The 27557-nt window shown below is 40.3% G+C and overlaps 1 protein-coding gene across 4 annotated transcripts in view; it reads left to right on the forward strand.

The window, feature by feature from the left end:
• The first annotated feature begins 88 nt into the window (after positions 1 to 88).
• The window catches only part of adgb (androglobin), a 50924-nt gene continuing 23455 nt past the window's right edge, over positions 89 to 27557 (forward strand). For 3 of the 4 annotated variants that reach the window (XM_055015704.1, XM_035951018.2, XM_035951020.2), the window contains exons 1-23: positions 89 to 241; positions 680 to 845; positions 992 to 1084; positions 2280 to 2351; positions 2616 to 2786; positions 7590 to 7729; positions 9171 to 9257; positions 11270 to 11436; positions 13986 to 14062; positions 14700 to 14874; positions 15300 to 15393; positions 16086 to 16236; positions 18642 to 18687; positions 19735 to 19846; positions 20033 to 20096; positions 20232 to 20327; positions 21160 to 21268; positions 21536 to 21674; positions 23395 to 23512; positions 23785 to 23952; positions 24388 to 24526; positions 24883 to 25017; positions 26945 to 27038. In XM_055015704.1, the coding sequence (XP_054871679.1) occupies positions 165 to 241; positions 680 to 845; positions 992 to 1084; positions 2280 to 2351; positions 2616 to 2786; positions 7590 to 7729; positions 9171 to 9257; positions 11270 to 11436; positions 13986 to 14062; positions 14700 to 14874; positions 15300 to 15393; positions 16086 to 16236; positions 18642 to 18687; positions 19735 to 19846; positions 20033 to 20096; positions 20232 to 20327; positions 21160 to 21268; positions 21536 to 21674; positions 23395 to 23512; positions 23785 to 23952; positions 24388 to 24526; positions 24883 to 25017; positions 26945 to 27038 (2690 nt within the window). In that variant the 5' untranslated portion in view covers positions 89 to 164. The remainder of the gene's footprint in view (positions 242 to 679; positions 846 to 991; positions 1085 to 2279; positions 2352 to 2615; positions 2787 to 7589; positions 7730 to 9170; positions 9258 to 11269; positions 11437 to 13985; positions 14063 to 14699; positions 14875 to 15299; positions 15394 to 16085; positions 16237 to 18641; positions 18688 to 19734; positions 19847 to 20032; positions 20097 to 20231; positions 20328 to 21159; positions 21269 to 21535; positions 21675 to 23394; positions 23513 to 23784; positions 23953 to 24387; positions 24527 to 24882; positions 25018 to 26944; positions 27039 to 27557) is intronic. The other variant, XM_035951019.2, reaches the window with a different exon arrangement.

The raw sequence follows: 27557 nt of genomic DNA on the forward strand, positions 1-27557 counted from the left end.
CGAGGTAGTTTGTGCAGCTGCGCCATAGCAACACGTGACGCAGCAGCTCCAGGCCCCGCCTACGTTAAAGCTGGGTTGCGTAGCAACGCTCAAACTTACAAGAGCCGTTGAAGAGACGTTAAATAAAATTTAGTTGTTGTTGTGGCGGTTTTACACCAGAAACAATGTCAAAACGACAGACAAAGACAGAGACGGAGGGGTCCTCTTCCAGCAAAGTGTCTCTATCAGACCGACAGACAGAGTGAGTTTGGGTTAATGTTGATAAGCTTTAGCTTTAGCTTTAGCTACATACCATAGCCGGCCAGCCACTGAAGAAAGTTTGTACTCGGTATTACACATTACACATATCAGAAACCACGCAGTTTAAGCATAGCTGTACTTAAATTACACAAACACTTTATATTACACATATCAAAAGCCTGTTAGCCACTTTAGAATAGCTGTACTTTAGGTTACACGTGGCATGTGGGTAAATCCAGTCTATGGTTATTATAAGACAGCAGCCAGCCAGCAATATCACTCAATATCCCTTCCCTGTCCAAATGCAACTTGGAATTTGATGGGTGTAATTCTTATATTTGTAATCTCTGGCACTGAACGGGCTAAATTTGACGCGAAACACTGGCAAAAAGGTAGGCAAGACCACATGACGATAATCAGCTGTTTGTCATCATTTCAGAGCAGCGTCCCTGGCTGCCACTTCATCACAGAGCTTAGGAGGTGTGGGGAGATGCAGATTCCCCATATGGCCTGAGTGGAATGATGCTGAAGTCAACAAGGAGAAATGGGACTCAAAAGAAGAACCTGAAGATCACAAGACAAAAAGGAGTTCCAATGCTCTAAATGTAGGGTAGAAAATGTGTGAAATTAGGAAAGAATTTATTAATTTGCCCTCAGCAACAATATGTTTACATAGCATCGAAAATGTGTACTTTGCTCAGTCCCACTTCCCAAAGTCCCTCACATTCACTTTGTTTGCTTTTGTCTGCAGTCATTTTTTGAAGATCCGGAGGGAAGAGTTTCCCTGCCTCCATCTTTGAAAGTGCACACTTGGAGGCGACCTACAGAGTTTCTTACTGAAAAGGTAACCTTTGTGCTTCTAAAACAATTATATAGTTCGTAATGAGATGGAATAGTGTACGCCAAATGTCGACCTGTCCCAATTTGGCTGTGGTGAGTATGGTTTAACTCGGACAATTATGATGTATCTGTTTATCCTTCAATTTATGTACATGTTCATAAACATGCGAAAGGATAACAGTACTAAACAGAGTACAGTATATCTGTCTTATGGCTTCACATATATTAGAGATGATGTAATTTCATGTCAACTCACATTAACTCAATTGATTGTGCTTTGTTTATAATTATTAGCTGTTTAAATAATTAATCATAAAAATACACATTAGCTTGTTTAATGTCTTGTATCACTGTACATTGAACACATTTAGATCATGTATTTGAACACAATGCTGTCTTCATGTAGCTTTTTAATGTTACATGTTTTAGCAAAGTGTATATCTTTGCCACACAGTGTGAAATGTAGTTAAGGAAATATGCTCTGTAGTCACCTCCAATGAAGTTTTAATTGCATCACTCCACTTTTCTGTTACCCTTGTCTCAGTGCAGTATTGAGCAATTACTGGAAGCTTCCTGTTTTTTGAATTAGCCCTTGCCAGGTCACACGTTGCCTTTCCACTCAAGATGTCAGAATCATTTCATTAATTTCATACTAAAGGAGCACGGGCTAATCACAAAAAGGAATCAGTCAGGCAGAAGCACTCAGCAGCTCTTCTGTAATATTCTTTCAGTCTACACCAGTCTGTTTTTCTTTGACTTTTTAAAGCATTTTTTACAGAAGTGATTTAAAGCTTGGCTCCTGATTAGGGTTGCTCGCAAAGTTAGAAAACAAAAGTCCTCCATTCCTGCAGGCGGTGTGTTTCACGATCATCTCACCTATTAATTTGTATTTAGTTAGTGACATGGTAGGGTCTGTTCACTTGGTAGTCAAATATTCATCGCAGACTCAGTCTTGGGAGTGTCATGGTTAGACCAGTTTAGGCCATGAGATGAGTAGGGAAGCATTATATAGGGTGCTAATTCATTCTATTGTAAAGAGATGACCTGTGACATTGATTTTCTAAAGCTGGTTGACCATTGCACAAGTATAATGAAGGATTCTGTTTTGTACACATACAACAATAAACTGTATGACAGCCTGACTGTAGTTTTTCAGTCAACATGCCTACAGTAAAAACAATTATGTGCTTTATTTTTAGGTGATCACTGTTGTCAAAAATGAGATGACCTTTGACCTGATTTCTCCCAACAACCATCTGCTTTGCAGTGAGGTTAGTTTTCAATATTTGTTCTCCAATTTGCACCAACTTTTTCTTACCCAGTATCGATCAGCCTTTGGATAATCTAATTTATATGTCAACAAAGTGATGTTTGGCTAACAGACATGAATTAGACTGCAGTAATGCAATTCCCTATTGATTCTGTGAATTAAAGATCACACAACTGAGGATTCAGTCAATAGATTTTAAGATTGGTAGACTCATAATTATTTTGCTCCCTCTTTTTATCCCTTCTGTCCTCCATGTTCCGTCAAGCTAATGAGATGGATCATCAGTGAGATGTATGTTGTGTGGACACTGTCTAAATCTACAGAGCAAAGTGGCTGGAGACCTTGGGACCACATCTACTCACTGTGTAAGGTGGTGAAAGGTCATGTGCCACTCTACAACAGCTTTGGGAAATATGTGGTCAAACTTTACTGGATGGTAAGCATTACATAATACATACATAAATCTAAACACATATTCTCACATGATTATGGATCCAGAGAAGGTTTTATTAGTTCTCATTTACAGGGAGAAGGCTTTTAATGTTGAGCTTAATACTAAAATGCAGGACAGGGTGGAAAATCCAAAATATTCTGGAGAAATACACAGCTTCACAATGCACTCTTTGATAATTACATATTTCTCGAGGCGCAGTTAGGTGGCATAAGTTGACATTACATTGTTCAGCAGACCCCAGAGGATGCAGCAGATGAGAGGGGAATGGGGATGGACTGAGGGATGGAAGGGGGAAGGGATGAGAGAATCTTATCCTCTCAGAGCTCAAATCAATCAGTCTCGCTGCTGTGCCAAAAGTGGCCGGGCTTCATACATTGCTTGATGAATAGATAAGGCTTAACAGGAGTCAGCTGCTTCTCAGAGACCAAGGCTCAAGTTAGATATCTACACTTAGTATGACTGTGTGAGCTGGGAGGAATTTATGCATGGCATTGTCATTCATTTTGATTCTGTGTTAAGTGTGGGGATTTTACAGGTTTTTGGCTCCAAATCAGAAGTCATCGTTGCACTGGGATACAGCTTGCCATTGCTGTCCTGTGAGTTTCAGTATGTGCTACAGATCTCTAAGTAGCGGACACTACATCATTGTGTCTTTTCAGAGAGGGAGCTTCTTCCTGCAACAACAATTTGGGTCAGCAAGAGAGTGAAAAAAGAGAGCTAAAAATGATTTTGTTCTGTAACACTGTGACTCTTGACAAACAAGCATGACACGGTTGTAGGCAGCAGTCCCCGTGCCAACCGTAGCACGCTAGCAGATGGTTGTTGAGATGGCATTAAGCACCCAGCCCCCATCCCTCGTTCTCATTTCGTTCTCTGTTTTTCCTCATAGACTACTTCTCTTCTCCTGCTCATCTGATCCTTTATTGTTCCACACTTATCTTTTTTTTTTTTTTTTTTTTTTTACAACTTTTTCCCATCACACTGATGTAAATATACATCAAATTTTCATTTTCCTTCCCTGCTTTTTACAGTCCTACAACTCAATCTCTCTCTCCGTGCTCGCTTTTCTTCATCTCTCTTACAACGCGCCCTTTTGCACTGTATTTCACCCCGTGTGTGAGCACATCAAGCTCCCACTGTGGGCACTGGTTTGACAGGAAAATGGAAGAACAAGTGAGACTGTGCCTGCCTGCGCTGTGCAGAGGCTTGCATTACTTGTGCATGTTGTTCTGATAGATCGCAAGAGGCACAGCTGTGAATGGTCAGTCACATTATCGCCCGCTTGTGCTACTTTTCCTTACGAGCTGTGTGAAACTCCCCCAGACGACCAGCAGATAGACTGCACCGCAAAAAAGTGTAACAAGCTCTGGCACAGCGCAGCATGCTGAGATGCAAGCATAAGGTAGCTAATGTTTGGAGAAAAGAATTCTGGGAGGATTCTGGATCAATCGCTAGATTTACACAGTGGGACTTGGGGAGAAAGGCCCACTTTTGGTGCTTATTGTGATGATGTGAAGGCATTGCATAATGCACTATAGCAGAGGTTTCAAACATGCGGCCCGCAGGCCAAAACCGGCCCTTCAGAGGGTCCGATCTGGCCCATTTGATTACTTTGTTAAAGTGTAAAAATTACAGAGAAGATATTAACTCTAAATTGTACTTGCTGTATATTTGGAAAAACTATAAATTTCATGTAATTTCTAAACTATGACAAGTTGTTTTGATCTTAAAGTGAAATACTAGATTGTTCATTGTTGTTTTGTCATGTTGTATCTAATTTTTGAAATGTTTTGTCTTGTTTTTGTTGTTTTTTGATTGACATTTGTCGTTTGTCTCATGTTTTTGTCATTTTGTTTCTTGTTTTTGTCATTTTGTATTTCCTTTTTGTCTTGCTTGTGTTTTTTGCCTTATCTTTGTCATTTTGTGTTTTGCTTTACTTCTTGTTTTGTGTATTGTTTGTGTCGTTTTGTGTTTTTTCTTGTCTCGCTTGTGTTGTTTGTTTTTTTCTGAAGTTTTGCACAACTTTTTTGCACTAAAACAAAGGGAAAATTTGGAGCTGTTACTTATTGGTTATTATGCTGTGATTTTGCTAGTTCGGCCCACTTGAGATCAAATTGGGCTAAATGTGGCCCCTGAACCAGAATGAGTTTGACACCGCTGCCCTATAGTATAGATCCACACATTCACACCTGCTAATATAATATCCAAGCTGAGGCAATAACACCAGAAAGTTAGCACATAAAGTAGAGGTGCAGGAGGGGCTCTCTCAGCAAGCAGTGTTGGCCTGAAGGTATCAGCCAAGAAAAAGTGAGAATTGTAAGGCTGTGAAGGCTTGTATTAATGTTGTTAATCAGCTGGTAGCAGATGAAGCATTAACCAGACAAAGATACTGAATATGACCACACTTCCGCTCTGCCTGACTTAAAGCAATGCTTGACTCTGGTGTACAGTCGGGCGGAGGATTGGGTAGTGATCAGTTCGTGGAGAAAGAAAGGTGCGTGACCGGTGATGCATTTATGGGTCAGTTGTAGGATTTTGTAGTCGATGCAGGATGAGGTAGGGAGTGGAGAATGGGGGTTATGTGGGCATATTTACGGTTTCTCATCAGGATCCTGGCAGCGCAGTTCTGGAGGAGCTTAAGCTTCAGAATATTGTTGCCAGGAATCCCGATGAAGAGCCCCCAGTAGCCCAACCTTGAGGAGATGAAGGCATGGACAAGTTTCTCTGCATCTAAGAGAGTTAGAGTTGGGCGGAGTTTGGAGATCTTTCTCAGACGATGGCATGGTAGTGTATTACTTGTGACGGGCAACCAGATAGTGCTGTAGATTGGATGCTGCTCAAGACCAAAGCTCAAGACTGGTGACTACAGATAGAGAGGTGGCTGCACTAGAGCCCCATTTAATTTGTTTTTGTCTGGTATTAGTTGAAAAAAAAGTACAACAGTATAATTAATGAGAAAAGTGCACAGTATTGGATCTGATAATTGGCCACGTCAGTTCAGTCGACCCCTGCTTTTTAAGTGGAATTTATGTTTTAAGAATTTTGGGACCCTGGTCAACATTTCTTGTCTTGCTTCTGTGTGTAATTAAGAATAATAGAGGTAGTCTCTTGGGTTTTACTGAAGTGCTTAACAAGTGGGATATATTTGGCTTCATTGCACAAAAAACTTTTATTTTTCATGAGAAATGAAAAAAAATGAAGTGACCTAAAGTTATCCCGAAAGTTACTGGTTCAAATTGGCAAAATAATCTGGGATGTCACCTTCCAATAATCAGTACTTTGTCAATCATACATTTAGGTTTGTTTATCAGATACATAAACAAGATCTAACATGTTAGTAGGTGAGATTTCAAGCTGCTGGCAGTTGTTGGATTTTGTTACAGTTGGACAGTCTGTCATGCTTTTGTTGCAGTTTTGTTTCATATTCTTGTTTTGTAAGATCACATCCTGTGTGTCTCTAAGTGCGTGTCTCCTGTGCTTCCTGTCTGTCTGTGAGATTCCATGTCTCACTTTTTAGTTTCTTTCTGTTTTATTTTTGAAGCCTTGTGTGTCTCTGGTGTTTTTTGTTTGTCTGCTCCATCCTCATTAGTTTCACCTATGAGTTGTTTCCCAATTAGTTCTTGGTGTATATATAGTTCTGTGTCTTCCTCTGTCAGTTTTTCTGTTTTCTTTGGCTTTTCACCTCCTGGTTCTCCTCTCCAGTTTAGCTGCCTGTGTTCTTTCTCTGTAAGCTTCTTCATGCAGTGTTCAAATTTTTTTTCATTTGTTTGTTTCTTTTAGTCTTTAATTACCTTCTTTTTCATTTACCTTGTTTTCCCCCCTAAATATTTTTTTTTTGACTTACCTGTATAACATAGATCTCGCTACGCTTTTTGTGACTCTGCCAAGGAAGGCAGCGGAGTTATGTGACGATCGGCTTTGGTTTGTCTGTCTGTTTGTCTGTTTGCAACATTACTCAAAAACAGACAAACAGATTTAGATGACATTTTCAGGGAAGGTCAGAAATGACACAAAGACCAACTGATTAGACTTTGGCAGTCATGCGGCTTATAATCCGGATCCACGGATTTATTAAAGATTTCTGTATCATTGTGAGATAGCGGCACGGCGTCACTGTAACTATGACTACAAGTGAACGCTACGTCAGCTGCCTGACGATCACATGATTGCAATCCTACTATAAATCTACTGCTGAGGACTTATTGGGACTTATCTGTGGGAAATGATACAAGGAACAACTGATTAAATTGTGGAGGTGTTTCTGAGCCCCATCAATTCCTGCTGCCCACTACATATTTAGGTCATGTGATTCGGTATCCGTACATAACGTACACATGCATAACACATGCCTGTGTTCAGCGCAAGGTCATGTTGTTTGTGGGTACATCTATATTAAATGGCCACATTCTATGTTGCCATGATTTCTGATCGTGAATACCTAATAAACAAATGCTGCATTTATAAAAAAAAATGCTGCATTTCTGACAATGTCATTTGGGATAATGAACAGCCTTAGCAGAGTACTGCGCTCTCTGAGTGCTTTTCTTGTTTGTTTATGTCACTCAGCCAGGGACCTAGCTTTATATTAAATGATTGTCAGCAAAACGTAATAATAAACATATTTCTGGAAATGTCATATTTTGCTTTTAAGCTTTACACAAGCTGCTGTAGTGTGAATATGACTGGAAAATTCATGAGCTTGTGTAATTTCTTAGAGCTAGTATTTGAGGTGCTTTGATTGTTACACCATGTCTTCACTCACTCCTCCTCATTCCTTGCTTTCAGGGTTGCTGGAGGAAGATAACAGTAGATGATTTCATGCCATTCGATGAGGACAATAACCTGCTTCTCCCTGCTTCCACCTGTCAGTCAGAGCTGTGGCCAATGCTGTTGGCTAAAGCTCTAATTAAGGTGGCCAACACAGAGTGAGTTACTACACATTTCAACAACCGAATCTCTGTAAGCATCTTAGTACTACCCCAAGGAGCTGGAAAAACAGTTACAGTCCTAATGTTTCACCAGTTCAGAACAGACACAGCATTATTCCAAGTAGACTAAATAGCAGCTTGACCTTAATGTGACCGCTGTAAAAATACAACACACAGTATGTACACACATTTTTTACACAAACCCTGCTCAAATATATCCGTATACAGGGTGATATTTATGACCAATTTGTAATGAATTTCAGTAAGCGCATACAGTGACTGCAGTAATATGCAGCAACATCTGCATATAGAAAAGTGAAAGCTGGCATTTCAATCTACTAATTGATTTTTAAGAATGTTTTGGCCTTGTCTGATATCATTGAGTTAAGAGGAAATATTTGTAAACTTTCAATGACTTTCTCTGTAAGCATACTGTATATGGTAAATTGGGGTTCAGTAAGTTGTTTCATGATCAGGCGTACCTACAGGTAGTCCCTACATTTGTGGGAAGTGAGAGTACTAAACAATTTAAAGCCCATTCACATGTGCAAGATCCACCACAGAGGACCTTTTGCTGACTTGACCAAGCCTTTGCCTGACCTACTCTTTGACAGACAGTGTTCATGTCTGTGATGGGGCAACATAGCGTGTGCAAAGGTGGCAGTTCAGGTGTCCACAGAAGGTCGAGACATAAATGTTTCATCCAGGACAGGAAACAAAGCAGTCTCTCTCCTGGTGAATCATTTATAAGGCATAGTGAAAGTTCTTTGTATTGAACTAGAACCAAACTTCACTCAGGTATCTGCTGGGATTTTTTAAAATAAATAAATAAAAAGCTGAATTTGAGGGATTTTTTTCATTTGGTGCTGAGCAGCGTTTTTGTAGTGCTTAGTGGCACTGTGGCATCACTGATGAAGTTGGATTGATTTCACTTCCTTGGGTATGACTGTGGACTGGACAGGTTGGCCACAGGACCCCAAGAGGCTCAATTAGAGCAGCGGCAGCCATCTGTTTTGAGTGAAAGTTGTTTGTGAAGGATGCATCCTGTATATAATCAGACGCACCTTTCTCAGATATCATTTATAGAGCATGGTTAGGTTTCCTGCATAATGCAGATTTCAAAATGTAGAAGGTAAGTTGAGCCTGCATTTCTGACAGGCAGTCACACTAACAGAAAAAAAAATGCCAAAGTTGACAACTACCAAGCAATGGTAATGGAAGATTAAATGACACTAATGTGTTCTGTAGTTTCTGAGCATGATGTTATTGTATAAGACTGCTTTTGATAAGAGAAAATGACATTCATTTTTTTGTTGTAACCTAGGAGTTTTCACACTAAACTTAGTTTCTCGTATTGAAATAACGACCTCACAAGTTTTCTTTCAGAACAAAGCCTGCATCACTATTAGTGAAGGATGTCTCTGGTTTGTTTTTTCAGACTAGTGTCTGAAATTTGCGAGGAGATGGACCACTTCAGCTTTATTCATACTCTCACCAGCTGGATCCCAGAGACCAGTGCAGTTAGGTAAGAATCCCAGTGATTGACTCCACTCTTCTATCTTTGTTACCTTCATGTAATTCTATGTTCTAAATATTATATAGCATCCATTGTGGGTGTTTGTCTTAATTGTGTCATTTGCCTGCTTGGCTTTTAATTTTTCCTCTATAAAATACACAGTAAGAATCAAACAGATCATCTAACGTGTTCATTTGATTTCAAGGCTGTGCAGCTAAATTCACTATCACAGTTTGACATTTGCACTTTTCCGTCTTAAGGATAAAAATTAGACTATCTTAAAATCATGCAGAGAATTGTAGTCATATTGAAAGTTGTTCTTTGGGAAGAAAATGTCTGTCGCTTTAAGATTGGAACAAGGAAATATACTGAAGGAGGACGAGTTTCAGAGTGAAGTAGGGGATCTCAGTTTGTCAGTGATGGAACTTTAATGGGGCAGCAGTGTTTTGGAGTGGAGATGGGGAGTGCTATTCTTTCTAGCTCAGCAGGTTAGCTGTTTTTAGTTGGTCGCCTGGGGAATCTATCAACACGTACAAGCACTGAGCATGACTGTGGCTGTGTTTCAGATTGATTCACAACACATGGATTTACAATCATGTATTTTGTTTCCACAAAAATACACACGTATTATCTCAGCCAGCACAATATTGCAATCTACCAATAATATGGCTGGAGAAATCTACTGTTTAGTTTGTTTTTGGTTGTGCTAGTATAGATATTGTCACTAATGGCAGCTGGTTCGTACTAGGAAAATATAATGTGGATATTTCAGGCTGACACTTAAAATCAGCACACTGCAGGCCTTGTTAAAATATAAAAACATATATTTTTTGTCAGTATTATTGCAAAAAGTCACTGCTGCCACTATCCACCCCTTGTAAGCAAACAAAATGCAGTAACATGTTAGACTGTGCGATTTTGGTGAACTTTTGGAGGAGACCTGTAATCAGTGGACTGCAGGAAGACGCAGCAGTAGGATGTTTATAATCACAGTTTATTGTCATAGGATATTACAATGAATGAAAATCAGGAACAATACTGACAGAAGTAAGAAAAAACAAATCCTTTGCCCAACAAAACTGGCCTCAAAATTCTCTTTTTGAATTTTGAATGATCAAATTAGAGGCTCAGCAGAGACGGAAGTTTTGAGGTGAATGGCTTCTTCAGTGTCAGAAACATTGAAAGAAAAAACACCATTCAAACATAAAAAGAACCCTTAATCACATGTGAAGATGGTACTGTTTCTGCTGTGTTAAACTAAAATAGTAGCTCAATGTTCCCACTGCTGTCGCTCACACTGTCAACCACACTGTGCCAAAACGACCCATAAATCTTTCCAAGTAAGGAACCAGCTAGGCAAAGCAAGGAACCCACTGCTAGATCCTGTTTTTGCTCCACCTTCATACTTCACTGGTTTTGTATTTGCAGTTTGTCATGTTGTGTTGGCGGTGTCCTGTACAATATGCCATCTACTGGGTGTGCTGAAGTAGAAAGAAGATACTGTCATGTACTTTATTTTCAAGTGAGGGGGAACTGCTTATGCACTGTCATGTGAGAAAAAAATCTGTTCATCCTATGGAAATTGTGGCCATCTTATTTGAACAAGCAAACATCTGATCCTCTTTGACACTGCGCCTGCAGATAAAAATGGTGAACAACAGGAGTTTCATCATTAATTCTATCAATAGATAGAATACTATTCTGAGGCCAGTGAGGATAATATCACCCCCTTTAGCAGAAGTAAATTCTTGTCAGCACTTTGCATAATTGTCCACCAGTCTCTGAAATCGACTTCACAAATTCTCCATGGCAAAATTTTCATTTACAAGATGTTGGAGGGTTTTTGTGCATGTGCTTCCTGTTCCAAATCCCCCCCCCAAATAGAGTTTTTGCATTGTAGAATTTAGACTTCACATGGAAAGTTCCAGGGAAAACTCACTTAAAGATACAAATCCACAGAAAAAGCTTCAATAACAAAGTGGTCGACTGGAACAAATCATAGTGTTTTTCACCCCCGTCAGGCCACTCTACTCGAAAAACATCTGGGATTTCTTACAAGGCACCATTCCGACGTTTACACTCCCGGATGAGAATTTGCCAGTGTCGAAGCCTGAGACTGCAGATCCAGCTGCAGGGAGAGATTCCACCCCAAAGGACGACGGGAATCAGCTGCCGGAAACAGAAAAAAGTAAAATCTAAATTGTGCCCCACACATGCACAGATGCACAGCCACTGAAAGACACACGATTATGCATACATGCAGACTCGAAAAACATATATGTCAATTACACACTCTGCTTGCACGTTTAATTGAGGACGTCAGTTGAATCGATCATCCATTGCTGTGATCATTTGTATGCACAGACAACTTTTGTTCCTCAGATAATTAATTCTTCAGCTGGTGGTTTTAGAAATATATTTGTGTTGTGTGTCTGTATCTGTGTGTAAAAAAAAAAAAAAAAAAATATATATATATATATATGTGTGTGTGTGTGTGTGTGTGTGTGTGTGTATTTATAGTTAGATAGACAGATAAGATGTACATACAGATAGATATAAAGATAGAAAGCTAGATAGATAGAAAGAAATATAAGTATCTTTATCCTTGTGTGTATATATATATATATATATATATATATATATATATATATATATATATATATATATATATATATTTAGGATTTATTCTCTCTGAATCTATAATTCAAGTAAGGAGCATGGAAAATGAATATTTCATCAACAGAAACTCGCAATTATCAGTGATTCTGTTCTTTTACACTGCAGAAATAACCCTTTCAACAACTACAGTCTAGGAATTTATTTCAGGAAAAGACAGCACCCGGTCCTAAGGTCTATTATTTTTAAGGTCATTCTGCAAAATACCTAAATTTCTGTTTCATGTTGTCGGTCAGCCAGTTACCTGCTGCCTCTTTCCTGTGATTTCAAGCATCACTTCCTGTTTTCCAGGGCTCATGTATAATGAAGTGCAGGGAGGGTTAATGCGTGTGGGGTGGACCATAAATAAACCAGCAGAGGGAGCAGTAAAAGGGTGAATTATTTGGTCTTCCCGCAGGGCAGAAGAGCCTCCAGAGTCAAATGTGGTTATCTGATGAAAATAGGATTGAAACATGTCCTCAGAAATAGTGTGGCTTGGAGTTGTTTCAGGTCATAGTAGTAGCATAGAAAAAGGCCTTTTTAAATGAATTTAAAGAGGATATTGTAACTGAAATGCATTTTTTAATCAATTTCAGCTTGCTAGTCATATTTGACATTATGAATCTGTGTTCTAAAAACCAAGTTTTAGAGAAAAAAACTTCTCTAAAGTTTGAGGGTAAAGTGGCAAAAAAAAGGTAATTATGTTGGTAAAATGAAAAAATATTTCTCTCTGTTGCCCTCACATTGACCCTTCTGCACTTTTTGAGAGTCAACTGTCCCTTACACTTTCCTACACTCCCACTCGTTTGCAATAATTCAAGCGTTGGATTGTAACATAATGTGACGATATGCATGCACGAGTGCTATTACTTCACAGAACATTTCTGCTTTCATGAAATGCACTACATAGCGCTTTCATTCACACCTGCAATGAGATCTACACATTCTTTTCTCTCACTGTTGTGATGCTCACTGTTATATTCCATTGAAATGCATACATCACTATGCAGTGTGAGAACCACTTCCCTCTTCAATTTTTAATGTGTAGCCTTTATATTAGCATAGCAATTCTCCCATCTCTCTTCACCATGGACCTTCAAATTGATTTTCCATGTCTCCTGGCCCATGTGCTTTCATATGATATACTGTAAGATGCACTATAGAGTGAAGGACCGCTACATAGCCTAGATATAGCCTTGTTTTTTTATTTATACCAGAAAGCCAGTAGTGTTTTCACATTTCCAGGGTTAAATTTTAGATTGATTTGAAAACTTAAGTTAGTGTCTTTAAAATAAGTACTGGCCAGTGGTACTATCAGTATATTAGTATGGTTAATCTCAGTCTACCGATTTTAGGCCCTCAGTAAGATCAGTTGTGCTATGGTAGGTATGTATCAGTATTGCAATGTGTGTCCTTATGCAGTCAAGCCTGAAGTTATTCATACCCCTAGCAAATTTTCACTTAAAGTTACTTTTATTCAACCAGCAAGTTTTTTTTGATTGGAAATGACACAGGTGTTTCCCAAAAGATAATAAGATGATGTACAAGAGGCATCATTGTGGAAAAAAATTTCTCAGCTTTTATTTACATTTAAAAGTAACTTTAAGTCAAAATTTGCTAGGGGTATGAATAATTTCGAGCTTGACTCTATACACTACGGTTCAAAAGTTTTCGGTCACCCAGACAATTTCATGCTTTCCATGAAAACTCACACTTTTATTCACATGCTAACATACTTGCACAAGGGTTTTCTAATCATCAACTAGCCTTTCAACACGATTAGCTAACACAATGTAGCATTAGAACACAGGAGTGATGGTTGCTGGAAATGGGCCTCTGTACCCCTATGTAGATATTCCATTACATAACAGCCGCTTCCAGCTATAATAGTCATTTACTACATAAACAATGTCTAAACTGTATTTCTGTTTTTATTTATTGTTATCTTCATTGAAAAAAGTGCTTTAGTTTCAAAAATAAAGACATTTTTAAGTGACCCCAAACTTTTGAAGAGTAGTGTATGTTTGAACATATCTATGGAGTTGACCTGTACTTAGGTTCTTCTTCTTTGTGTGTTCTCAGGTGGCCCTGAGTTAGTGGTGTGTGCCAGCTTCTACTCTTTCCAGCCACGTAACTATTGCTTACGGTTTTGCCTAGCGGTATGTCTTTTCACTATTCCTCCTCATTTGCTGGCTGCAGATACACACGGCTCACTGAGTTCAAGCTTTACGCTGTTAGCCATATCTCTCAAGAGAAACATTTGCATCCATGAAATTTACATTTCACCTGCTGTCGATTGCAGTCAGATGTTCAATGCAGATTTGGAAGCGGAACAAATTCACATTCTGATGCAAATGCTACATTGTGTGATTGCAATATGGCCAGAATCCTTTATGAATAATGTATGCATCAGTGGCCAAAGCAGTACAAATGGCAAATTCAATGTTTACTGTTCATGTAGAAAGAAACTGAACATGTACAAGTTTTAAAATGCCTACTGCCATAGTCACCTCTGTTAAATAGTACAGGAATGTTAAGGTACACTCAAATTGTAGCAGTGGGTGGTGGAGATAAAACATTGTTTGATTGTGGTCTTGAGTCATGCTGTGTTCTAGTTGGTTGCTTTGTTCAACAGGCTGAATTTTTATTCATTTATTATTGCTTCAAACTAATTTGAGAAAAGTTTCTAGAATTTTCCCTTCCTTCACTTTTTTGTTTGTTTTTTTTTTTAATGCTCATTACTGACTACTGCATGTGTGTTTACTTCTGTGGATTTGTCTGTACGTTGTCATGCAGACTGATTGCTCAGAATTGCTACGTCGTCATGGCCTCTGCTTGCTGCACAGCCATATTGTCCTGTTGACTCAAACTCGCGCTTGCCCACTGGAGGCGCCACCCAAATCTCCACCTGTGCCCCGATGGAAACTCATCCGTCAACGCAAGAAGATTGTGGTCACTGCTGAACCACAGGGTGAGTGAGAGACAGAAAAGGAAATAGAAAATGAAAAAAGTTAAAATGAAGTTTTGAGGAATAACAGGTGGTAAAGGGAAACCAGAGGGAGGATGCAGGGGAGGATATCAAACGAATAGAAAAGCACAAATTATGTGATAGCGTGTAGGTGAATGTCATAAATAAATATGACTGGAACGAGAAGTGAGCATTAATGGTGGAGATTTAGAATGTACAGCGCAGAGAGCATACAGTACGGCATGCTGAAATGAAGATAGGAAGAGGGCAGCTGCAATATTTCAGTTTTGAAAATAGCTGCTGGCTCAGGCATATCTGACATCAGCTGATCTCTGAGTGAAAAACAGAAAATGCAGTAAAAATTCAGAGTGTGATAAAGCAGCGCTGGCATGATGTGTAGAGGATTTTTTGCTTTTCTCTTTTTGCAGAGATTCCTTTGTCAAAACCAGAGCAGTTCATTGAGGTTGCCAGCCCTTTTCTCTCCCACCGTGTCGAGAGCAGCGGTGGCACACTCCCAGAGCTGTGCGTACACTGAAATGATCTAAAACTGAGAAACGAAATGAGATTATTTTTTCTGTACTTCTGTTCCTCTGCTGTGCAATGAGTCTGTCAGTGTTCTAGCATGCACCCTGACCTCTCTGAATAGGAGAGGACAGCTTCCATATCGGGACCGATAAAGTACATTATCACTTTCTCGTTACTTGGTTCATTTTTGCCACGTTCTTACTGTTTCCTTGTCACTTTTCCCCTTTTTTCGATGCCATAAGGCGATTATACATATAGTTATACTTTTTTGGTTTTGTGTTTCAAAGGCCACAGTGTCATAAAGAGTAAATATTTGCTCCAGTTGAACTGCCACCACACTGACTAAAAGAAGAGTTTTCATACATCAAGACCGAAATTATTCATACCCCTAGGCATCATTGTGGAAATTTTTTTTTCTCAGCTTTTATTTACATTTAAAAATTACTTTAAGTCAAAATTTGCTAGGGGTATGAATAATTTTGGGCTTGACTGTATATGCTTAAGCTAAAGAACAAAAAAAAAAAAAAAAAGTCGGTAATGTGGCATTCCCGACTCATTTGTAGACGATATGGTGTATGTGTTCAAAAACTGTTGCCATGTAATATGATGTGTATATGTCATGGCTATGACACGATGCATGTGCTGCATCTGCACGTAACGTATTCCACAAACGTGTGTTTCCGTGTCAGAGAGGCCAAGCACAGCGCCTCAAGGAAGCGTTCCTCTGGATCCCCTCTGGTGTCCATTACTGAGGGAGAGGAGACTGAATGTCGAGAGGGCCTTGAGCCTGATGCAGCTGAACGCACCACCAACTCCCCAAACACCACTGACAAAATACAGGTACATAAAATTGCCGCCTGCTTGGGCATAGTATTTATTTGCTCATTTGGCACATGTGGGTTTAACATTTCACAGGTAGTTGTTTACAGAGCATTGGTTGTTTAATATAGAAGCAGAAGAAACTGCTGTAAATTGCTCCGAGAGTCTTTGAAACCCTGTGTGATGCCACTTGTCAAGAACAACAAAGATAGTAGCAGCTGTCTGCAAAATTTTGCTGCCTCTTGTTATTTCTTCCCCTTTATTGCTTCCATCCTGCTTCCTCACCCCTCTGTTTACCCTCTAAGTATGCAGCTGAAGGCTCATCGGAGTTGCACTGTGTGTCAGTGACAACAAGGCTGCCATGCCCCAGTCTCAAAGTCACTTCTGTTGTCTCCCAGCCAGGCCACTACTGACCAGGGGCACGTCTGCACTAAAGAGAGAACCAGCAAGGAAAAGGAAATAAAAGGGAGTGGGCTTCAGAGCAGCAGCATGGGAGAGACACAGAGACGAGGACAGAAACAAAGATTGCGAGGAATAAATAGGGTGGACAATTGTGCTGTACAATAAGAAAGGAAGGAGACCGAAGAATGGAATGAAAGTGACAGCTGGACTGAGAGAGATGAAAGCGTAGCAAGAAACAGAGGGAGATGCAAAAAGACAATCTCTGGTGCATGCTGGTAGTGAACGGGGCGCGAGGGTTTCGTACAGGGAGAGGTCGTGTGCTGTGCTGATGAGAAAAGCAGTGCAATTAGATGGGGAGCCATCAGTGTCTGAGTCTCCTGGGGGCTTCATTATTACACTTCACTCCTAGCATACAGAGAAAAAATAGAGTTCATATTAATCGCCCTCTTGTGTAACTGTGACCAGTTATAGAGCAGTTAGGTTAGGGCAGTGTGGACATGCTAATTTGATGTGTCGTTTGATGCGTGTGCACACAGGCCCTCGTGCACGTCGGCTTGTGTATGCGTCATGCGAGCGTGTGTTCCCGCTCTTCACAAGCACATGGCAGGTCACGTGCTGAGTTGTTTTTAATTATTTTTTATGTTTTGATGCCTCCCTCTATTTCTATTGACCGGGGCCGACAGAATCAACTTCTGTGTCTAGCTCCCAGTATAGAGGAAGGTGCTCTCACATGATGTTCCTAATACCCTCAATGGCCTACTCACTCAACTTTCGCATGGGTTAAAGCATCGGTGTAAGCGTGCCGTATTAACTTCTAATATGTTTGGAATGTGGGTAAGCACCAAAGCGCGGCCACAGTTTTGTTTTCACCTCCATAGTTTCAGTTCAGAAAATATCAGGGTACAATGTGAGATATGGAGAGAATCCCTTGGAGAGCAAAGATTTTAATCTGTCTGTGCAAAATAAAGCGTCGTGGAGTGCAGGTTAAAGGTTTCATCACACAGGAAGATCGCCTCCTCCTCTGAAAGCAGCAGCTAAAAATCCCAGGAGCCTTGTGTGTAAAATCTGTCCATCTCAATGCCCCCTTTCTGCACACATATAAGACAAGCAGTCTGATAAAATGGTATGCTGTGGGTGGACACGACATACCATGCCTTAGAGCTCGACTCAAAGTTTTATGCACTTTTGGCAACACACACACACACACACACTTACAAGCACGTACACATTGACATTTTTGTTGCAGGAAGGTGTTGCTATAGTGGTGGAGAGGAGGTCAAGTGTGCCTCCCAATCACAATGCCTCTTTCCGTCTGTCTGGGTCTCTGGGTACTTATTCAAATAAGTGGTGACTCACTCACAAAGACACACAGAGAGAGAGAGAGAGAGACACACACACTGACTCATCAGAGTGTCTTGACAGGGGTTGCTTTGAAGTTACACGACACAAAGACATAATTCTTATTCAGAGCTGAGTAAACTATTGGACATTCACTCAGATTTCCCCTCAAGGAAATACTGTTTGAAGAAAAAAAAATTCAAATGAAGGGGCCATGAGGAGAGTTCAGCTGGTTGACACAGGTGTACCACTCCCTGCCCTTAGCATTGATAGCAATAACACCTTTTTCCACGTTACACCAGCTGTGTTGCTCAGACAGAAGAATATGGTATTTGAAGGATATGATAATTACTCATTAGCTATATTTCTGCATTGTGCGAGCATGAAATCAGAGCTGTTCCCTTCTGACAGAAATAGCACACCAAACAACATAATAACTCCTCATCTATCACTGACAGTTGCAGTAAATTAGAGCTGGTATTCCCTGGTGGTGTTTTTAGCAGGGGAGGAGCAGCCCTTGTCACATTGAACTGCGTCTCGACGTTAGGCGAGAATGGCGCAACACCACAGCTGCCATGGTATCACTAGAGGGTGGAGGCACATCTCTAGTAGTGTTACTCTGTCAGCAACTCAGTTCATGCCTCCCTCACTCGCTCTTTTTTTTCTCTGTCCCGTGGTCCCTTTAGGTTACTGCAGAGGACAAGAAGAAGGACGATGATGACATCTCCAATGGTAAAAGCCGTTTCTCTGCAATGCTAGGCCCCTAATTCATGTTGAAAAAAATCTGTCTCCATATCTGTGTCCAAGATTGTCTTACCCGAGGTCAAATATGGACTACCAGAATGAGCAGATGCTCATTAATTCTGTTTTTATTGGAAATGACAAATGTAGTGAAGATCTTCATAATTGGTTGACTTGAACAGCATCTGTGCAGCATTGCCCAATTAATGTGATTAGAAGTATTTGCATCTCTTGCCTTCTTTCTCTCCGTGCCTCCATGGGTTGGGCAAGACACTTCGAAGAAGGTAGGACTGAAATTATGCCTTGTGACAACCGGCCAGTTCCCTGCCTTCTCTCTTTTCCCGTTTAGTTGCTTAGTAACACCTGCAGTTTGAGTTAGCAGACCACCATTGCTCAGCGGCAGAGACGCTGGCCTTCGCCGCCTCAACTTTCTGATCAGACTCTCGCTTTAAGTAGAGCTCGGGGGCAGACTGTTAGTGTGCGTGCATGTGTGTGTCTTTTTTGGGGTGGAGAGTGTGTCTGTGTGCATATGTCTATGACACTGCACTGCACGTATTGAGAGAGTGGGAGTCAGTGAGTGGGAGTATGGATGTGCATGTGTGCTTACACTATGCCATTATGTGGGAGTTTGGCCAATTCCACTCACTGTGTTTAAGATAATGATTTGAGTCTATGATAACTTGCTATGACTCACAAGAGGAAGAGGATTTTGTTACTCGCAGCATTTTGAAATGGAAGATTTCACAGGCAGTACCATACCCATTTGGCAACAAGTGTAGCATGAAAAGCAGTCAACTTGGATTATGCTCAGCGTGAAAAGGACGTGTTTGTCCTTTAAAAAGAAGCTGCCAGTTTGTATTAGCGGTAATGAATGATATTCAATAAAGTATTTTGCTCTGTAACCTATCTATCAGCTTGGTGGCTGTCTACTCGGTAACTGCTGCCTTATACCACATATCCAGCCTGACAAAAATGTTTAGAAATCCATTATTAATCATGACCTGTGTCCTCCTAAATGGAATTAAACCTTCCTTCCAGTTATGCCCAAAACTGCAACTGAAAAGCCTGCAACTGAGGAATCCTCAGCTGTTGTCAGTCCCATTCTACAGAAGACCTGGGTGGACCTGGATGATTTTGCTAAATGCTTTCAGTAAGACAGACATACACACGCAGATACAAATATACTCATATGCACTGAAAACATACTGTATCTATTCATAGTTATGGACAGCTGTGAACAAAGGACAGTAAAGCAGCCTGAAAATCGTGCAATAGAGATCGTAATTGCTTAAGCTTACAAATAACTGTCATTCATTTGTGTTTTTTTTTTTTTCAGGCTACTCTGGGTGTTTCATAAAACACAGATCTATCCGCATCAAATCCAGAAATCACATTTTAAGGTACAGAATGTATCACAAAATAAGTCAGTGACAACTTTCAGCAGTCAGTGTGTTTTTCTACATATTGTTGTGTTTGTGCTTTGACACACATATGGTAATTGTATTGGATATATCGCAATTAACTGTTGTCTGCAGAGCACCATCTTGTCTAAAACTGAAGGAGGCATTTGGGGCTCTGGATCATCTACACACTCTCTTTCCACTGGATCCCCTGCTGTAGCAAGCCCTGAGGTACACATGCAAACACAGTGAAACGCCTGTAGACTAAGAGGTGCATTATCTATCCATACATATAGCTATCTACCCAACACATAATGAGCAGTATGAAAGCAAATTGGCCAAAAACTAAGCTAATATATTGTCTCACTAAGTAAATAAAGGAATATGCTGCCTCTTATTCAGCTTGCCTTGTACGTAACGATAACAAGCTGTGCAAAGTTATACTAATGAGGAGGTTTTTAAAAAATGTAACCATGCCCCCCTTCCCTGAGGCCAAAGCAGCAGAACTACAGCCATATTTGAAGTCCTTATTAAAACAATTCTTGCACAAGTTACCTGTCTTTAGTAAATAAAAAAAAAAAATACTGTTCAATCTTATGTGTAAAGTCCAGTTTATTTTTAAATACATTCTGTGGTATCAGTTATAGTGCATATGTATATATATGTAGGATTTTGTTTGCCTATCTGCATGTAAAAAGTGCTTAATTCTGCTTTTCATTCTGGACAAATATGAATTCTCACCTTCTTCTTCTCTGTGTGTCTTCACACTGGCTGCTGCTTTTTCTCATGTTACAAAATTCACCATCTTAGTCCCAGTTAATGAGTTACCAGCTCAAATTCTCCTTTAGCTCGCTTCGCTCTTATCTGTCTGCTTTTATTCCTTTCCCCCTCCACTCCCGTCTTCCCTTCCCTCCTCTGTATTTTCTCCCAGCTTCTCTCCCACTAAGCCACTTTTCTATCAGTGCATCCATCATCCCTCCCTATGGCTTTCTGCTCTCTTTCACATGTTCATTTCTTTCACACAGATAGCTACAGGTAGTGCGTATATGTCTGTTTCTTCCAGTGTCCAGAGGTCAGCGAGTGTTACTACCTGTGTGTGGACAATGTGCAACCTTCACAGATCCTCATCAGCTTCACAGCTCTTCTTCTCTGGGGAGATACAGCAGAGAAGAGTAAGGACTTATCTACAAACACACACTCACACACGAAGACAAGGATTTTCTGATGTGCAAGTAATGCAAGAGACTTGACTGGTTGACAGCAGTTGTAACTCTCCATGCCAGCATGCACAGTCCGTACATCATAACTACATTCAGCATACGCATTCAGATGAACACTCACCAACATGTGACCGTTTTATGAATGTGACTCATTGTGACATTTGACTGCAGTGTGCAACCAGTGTATTATGTTTTTCTCCATGTTACAACACCTCACAGAAAAGGACATGTCAGCAGCACGTAGGTGTGGCGTCCTCACCGCCCTGCCCTACTGCTGGACAAGTGTGCGTTCTGAGCTGCCAGTTCTCACCATCCAGACCAGCTCCTTAAAGGCAGCTGTGCTTAACTTACCCGCAGGGTAGGTCAGCACTGATGAGTATTGACAACCGTGTGTTATATTGATCAAAATTTAAAGGTTAGATCATTACAATAGTATGTCCATAGTATGCTACTTGCAATATTTGATTTGATTTGATCACACTTGTGATTCTCGTATCTGTATTGTCAATAATATCGATATCTTGGTATTACTGCACAATGCTAATTAAATATGGCACTCCACATTATGCAAACCTTTACGTTTGTGACTCTCCTCAGAGATTCACATACTCTGCAATTTTACATCTAGTTTATGCACCCAAGCAAAATTGCCCCATGTCACGTCATTTTTTTTTCCACATTCAAATTTATGCCTCATAACCCAAAATTACCCAAAGTGATTTTTAATTCCCACCATTAGGATATGTTCTAAAAATGTGTACATTTCCTCCGCAGCCCCCTTGAGGTCTTGTACATCAATCTATACAGAGATCTACTTTAAGCCATCATAGAGTGAGCAGAGGATATCTGCCTACCTCAGATGCTCTGAAAAGAAGTAAAAAGCATCTGTCCTAGTCTCTATTAATGGGTGCGACTTGGCCTAGAAGCAGAGGGCCTAGTTTCTGGGGTCAGGTGCAGGTATGCAGTGGTGCAATTACCACTGAGCCATAATCACACACATAGCACTCAAGTTACCATGCCCATTTGCCCTGTAGTATTCCCTTTTTAAGACACAGTAACTGATAAGTCCACGCTTTTTTTACGAAACACTTGCACGCTTTTTTTTTTTTTGCATGTCCATCTACTGTTTATGTGGAACACTGTTATTTTTATGAGTCTGTCCACTGACACTGTTGTTTTTCATGCGCTAATCTATTAATTTTAGAGAAGGTTTTGTATTTACTCCTTTGCGTTTTCTTTTCTCTCATTTTCTGTACTTTTCTACTCTCCATCTTCTCTCCCATACGCCTCATCTCTTCGCTGTCTCCCATTCGTTTCCCTTTGGTATGCTTCAACCGCAGTAGTCCAGCTCCGCCTCAGCGCTCATCCATCTAGTTAGGCTGTGATGGCTGAATTATGTAAAGCTGATGGGGCCAAGGAAGAAGTGGGGTTCTACACTCTCATGCCTGACCCAGCCCCTGAACTCAGCTTGGCACTTTGGCAGATGAGACATTAGGCTACGGCACATCTGACTGTTGGACCAAGCCAGCATTACTTGACAGAGATACAGTAGTTTTACTATTAAGGCAGTAGAGGGATTTTATTTAGCGGGAAGCATACTGTTACTATTATCAACGACAATGGAGCTACAGGGTAATGAGATGTGTCTGTGCTTTTTATATTTTGTTTCTTATCATTTTAGTATCCTAATAGTCAGATATTAATGTCCTCTGCAAACACATTGTACATTTGGAAAAACAATGTGACTGTTTTTACAAAAGTGATACCTAATATGTTGCAAGATCAATTTGAGTGGTCATATCAATATTGTTTCCACACAAATAGTCTTTTTATTTGTCATCTTTCTGTGCTTCTGCTTGTCCTTTTCTGATATTCTAGATAGTTTGATTTCTTACCTCCTAAGAAGGCGCAGCATCACTCATTGGTTGAACTGATATCCAACCTGTCGTGTACAAACTTAGGTTCTCTTTGAGGTTTACAAGCCAGAAGGACCGTCAACCACAGTTTTAGAAAAATTAATATCTTGAATTATGTGTGCTTGTCTTCAAAATGCAATTTGTCCTCCCGGTGCCCCTCAGGCGTCATGTGCTACGTGTCTACGCAAGTGCAGCACTGGGATACAATGTCCACATGTGCAGCAAGACACCGTTCGTCTTTGGGGATGAAGAAACCGTCATGTCACACCTAGCAAACAAGGTGAACAAGGCCTGCTGACAATAATAGTAATACAAATACACTCTTCAAGCTGTGTGAATTTCAAGTGTTGATGATTTATTTTTTTTTGATTACAAAGCTAAACAGCAATTTTCCCATTTTATTCTTATGCAAATGCAGTCCACCACGGCGAAAGTAATGCAAAAGAAAAATTGTGTAACTTGATCAACTAAGATATACAGTCGATATCTCTCCTTTCATTGTATCATACTGCAGCCGTTTTCTGCCACCTGCTGACTTTCCTCTTTTAACAGGACAGTGCTCGTTTCACTGAGCAGGCGTCGTCCATCTTTACAGCCCTGTGCAGACTAGTGCCTTCTTTTGGTGACGAGCAGGAGCAAGCAGCGCTTAGAAAAACCCTGGATGAGGCTCACTGTCCCCAAAACATCAGCACCACCCTGGAAAAATGGGAACACTACAAGGTAGCTCGCTCATAGTGCGATACAGTTAGACTACAGATGCAATGACTACCTTACCTTAACTTCTAACATGCAAATTATTGACAGACATAATAGGCCATGTATTTAGTTTTGTTTAGATAAATCATATTAAAATGCAGATCTGAGGTCAGACATAGCTTATTATGCTATTTTCTATAATTTAGCAGCCATGTTTAGCTATTGTACAAAAATGGTTAAAGATACACAATACATTGAATCTTAATGCACCATTTTTTGTACATTGAATGTTTTAATACATACTCATCTACGTAAATATTTCAGTGTCATGACTGATGTGGATCCTAACAACTCTCCTAAATGAGGAAGACTGTTGGTTTAAGGGGTCATGGATTATGTTTTATGTTAACGTAGACGCTCATGTTCATATTTACAATGTATGTGTGTTGCGATCTGCAGGTATTTAACGCTGCAGTTTACCACATGCTGTGTGAGGCTTTGGGCAGGAAGCTGACAGCAGACGAGCGGTTTGCTGTACAGGCTCTCACTGCTGACCCATCCCTTGCTGCCACTGACCCCAAAGAATACTCCCCTGCATGTAAGTGCCACTCATATATACAATATTTGTAAGTAAATACCCAAAACATGTAATAGTTAACAGGTGATTTGCATCAAGGTTTGTACCAACTGTACTGCTTATTTAATCCCATTTAATCCATATGTAAAACTACTAAAATATGTGAATTAATGTATCATATGACACTTTCTAAACCAAAAGTGCTGTTGACATTAAAGTATAGCATCCACACAGTAAACTGAATTCATTTCAATACTTAGCTACTTTTCTTAAAACAGTGTCTTTCATTAAATCATATTTAATAGTTTTCAGAATTAAAATTTCACCCACAACTTGTTTTTTTTTTTGTTTTTTTCTGCTGTCACTCTGCTGTTAAGTAGATGCAGATGTAGAGCCCCCAGAAATCTGGAGAGACAGGCAGCCAACAGACAAGGAGGTCAAGGCAGTCACCGTTCTGCAGGCGGGATTCAAAGGGCAGTTGGTGCGAGAGGTCCTCAATGCCTCAAAACCTGGTAAACATGGACACACATAGAGAATGTATTCATTTCAGTAACGTGATCAGGTGTAAATCTTCAGATGAATCATGAAAATACTGACTTACTAGACAGGACTTTTGAATACTTTTTGTTTTAGCGCCCTGTGGAAGAAAGACTGAAGGCCAAAAAGGCTATATTTGAATGAAAAACGAAAAACAAAGACATGAAAAAAAAAAACACAGGAATGCCATTGTTTCATTTGTAGATTCCTATTTATTGTCCGAAAAAAACCCAACACACACGCACAAACCACCTTCTGCTTCTTGCATTCACTGTTTGATTTAGCCTGATGGCATATATTGAGCCTCTGAGCACAGGCACAAATATGTATTGATGAGACTGCCACTCTTACTAACACACCCTGACAGATGAAGGGTAGCCACAAAGGGGATACACACACACACACACACACACACAGAGGAAACACACACACATGCTCACAACATTTCTGCATCAACAACAAAACCATTCATTAGAGACAGCAAGAGAAAGATGAGGTGGAGAAGACGTGGAAACAGAGGACCACATTAAGGAAAGAATGACATTGAACAGAGACTGAGCAGAGCAGCTCTTCTTCTGTAAATATATTTAGCAGTCTTGCTGTTCTGCTGTTTAGGAGCCAGTTTTGCTTTTGTTGAAACATTTTTATATGGTTTTAGAGGCGATGAAAGAGCAATTCTTGTCAAATATAATTGATTTCTGAGGAAACACTGAAGGTGACATGTTACCCAGACATTCTGTGATTATTGCAAGGGCCAGAAACTAACTACCTTCTCTTAGCACAATACATGATGCTGTCTTTCTCTATAACTTGCTTATATGGGAGTACATACACTTGTGGTAATGCAGACATTTTCAAACAGCACTGTACTATAGCATCACTGAGATTTTGCCTAATTGCTTATGGCTTGAAATCGTGGCTTGAGCAGCCCAAACATCCAAAATACCCACATCGTTATAGAACCCATCTGCCAACAGTGCTACAAAGTATTGCTGGTGGTTATGTGGGCATTAGCGTGAGCACACACACACACACACACACACACACACACAGGCTGAGCAGCTTGACTTCTACGAAATTGGCCTGTCATGGTTAAGTTCTCTCAAATTTTATTCACTGACTAGTCAAAGCGCAAAGTGCAGCTTTCAAAGTGGCACTTAGATTAATTGCAAAACACCAGTCACATTTTTAGAAACAATGACTGTCTAATACCCCTTTGAGAAGAAAAGTAAGAACTGAAATACTGTTATTTTAGATGACTGAATTCCCCAGCATGCCCGTTTATGACACGGGTTACCTCAAACAACCGGATGCTTACCCTATATTCCATCTCTCTTTGCCTCGTTGCTGTTTTACAATCTGCTTTCCTTCCACCCTTATCTGTTTGCCTCTTTTTGTACCTGTATGTGTTTTCTCTTTGGTTACAAAGATGATAGGTCTTCATCGCTCAGTAGCCAGCCTTGGCACATTATAATGTTCAATTTGGAAAGGTGGCCATTTGAAAAGAGAGCTGAGGGACGTGCGGTGGGAGAATCTGAGGACACCTTTGCCACATGCCAGATGTGAAAAAAAAAAATTCAATCATTCAGCTGTCTCTTCAGAGCATATCTCTCACTTACGTGCACAAGCACACACTTACAGACACACACAAGCACATAGTAATACACAGAAATTGTGTTCTGTCAGAGTGGTTACCTGTCTGCTAAGATGGGTGTGAAAGTTAATGTCAAGGTGAGAATAATCTCCTGTCACCTCTCACTGAATGAGGCAAGAATGCATTTTGCAATTCCTAGCCTGAACTAGGTCAGCTACAATAATTTTTTCATGTGCTTGACAGTAACATGGATTGTCTTTCATCTTTAATGGCCGCTGCTTTTCTGTCTGTGTGCTTGTGTCATTCAGGAACGAAGGAGAATCTTAGTGCATCTAAAATCCTTTTGGACATGTGGCCGAAGATTGAATCAGATGCAGACAAGCATGCCGCCTTCTTGCTACGGTAAAAATACACAACTGCAATTCTGAGTAATAAAAACCATGTTCACTCATGCCATGCATCTCAATACAAATGTAATTATCTGAGAGGATGCGAGCGCTCCTGCTGCAGTTCTGTGGCATGCACTTAGACTCTCTGTTGCACTGCATGCCCAGAATGTGCTCCCTCTCCTGGTTGTGGCAGCCTGTGGGGGCCATGCAGGGAGCATTTTCCACATTGTGTTCCATCTTTTCCCAGTGGTACCATCTGCTGTTTATACTCTCCTCGTTCCAATCGGCTAGCAGCGTCTGCTGAATGACCTGCTGCCTGGGGAAGTATGTGTGTGCATGAGCGCTGAAAGCTCGGTCAATGTGTGTGTACGGAGGGTGAAGAGGGGTGGAGGGTTGCTTGGGTGTTGCCAACCTTTGAGCGTGTGTTTTTCTTAACTGACAGAAATATCCACTTCAGTCAAAGATCACGCTGAGAGGAAAAGTGCATCTCCTCTCCTCCAGTGAAGTCGTTTTATTTATTTTCCTTTTTTTC

The sequence above is a fragment of the Amphiprion ocellaris genome, chromosome 12, assembly GCF_022539595.1.
Source record: "Amphiprion ocellaris isolate individual 3 ecotype Okinawa chromosome 12, ASM2253959v1, whole genome shotgun sequence".
Taxonomy (NCBI): domain Eukaryota; kingdom Metazoa; phylum Chordata; class Actinopteri; family Pomacentridae; genus Amphiprion; species Amphiprion ocellaris.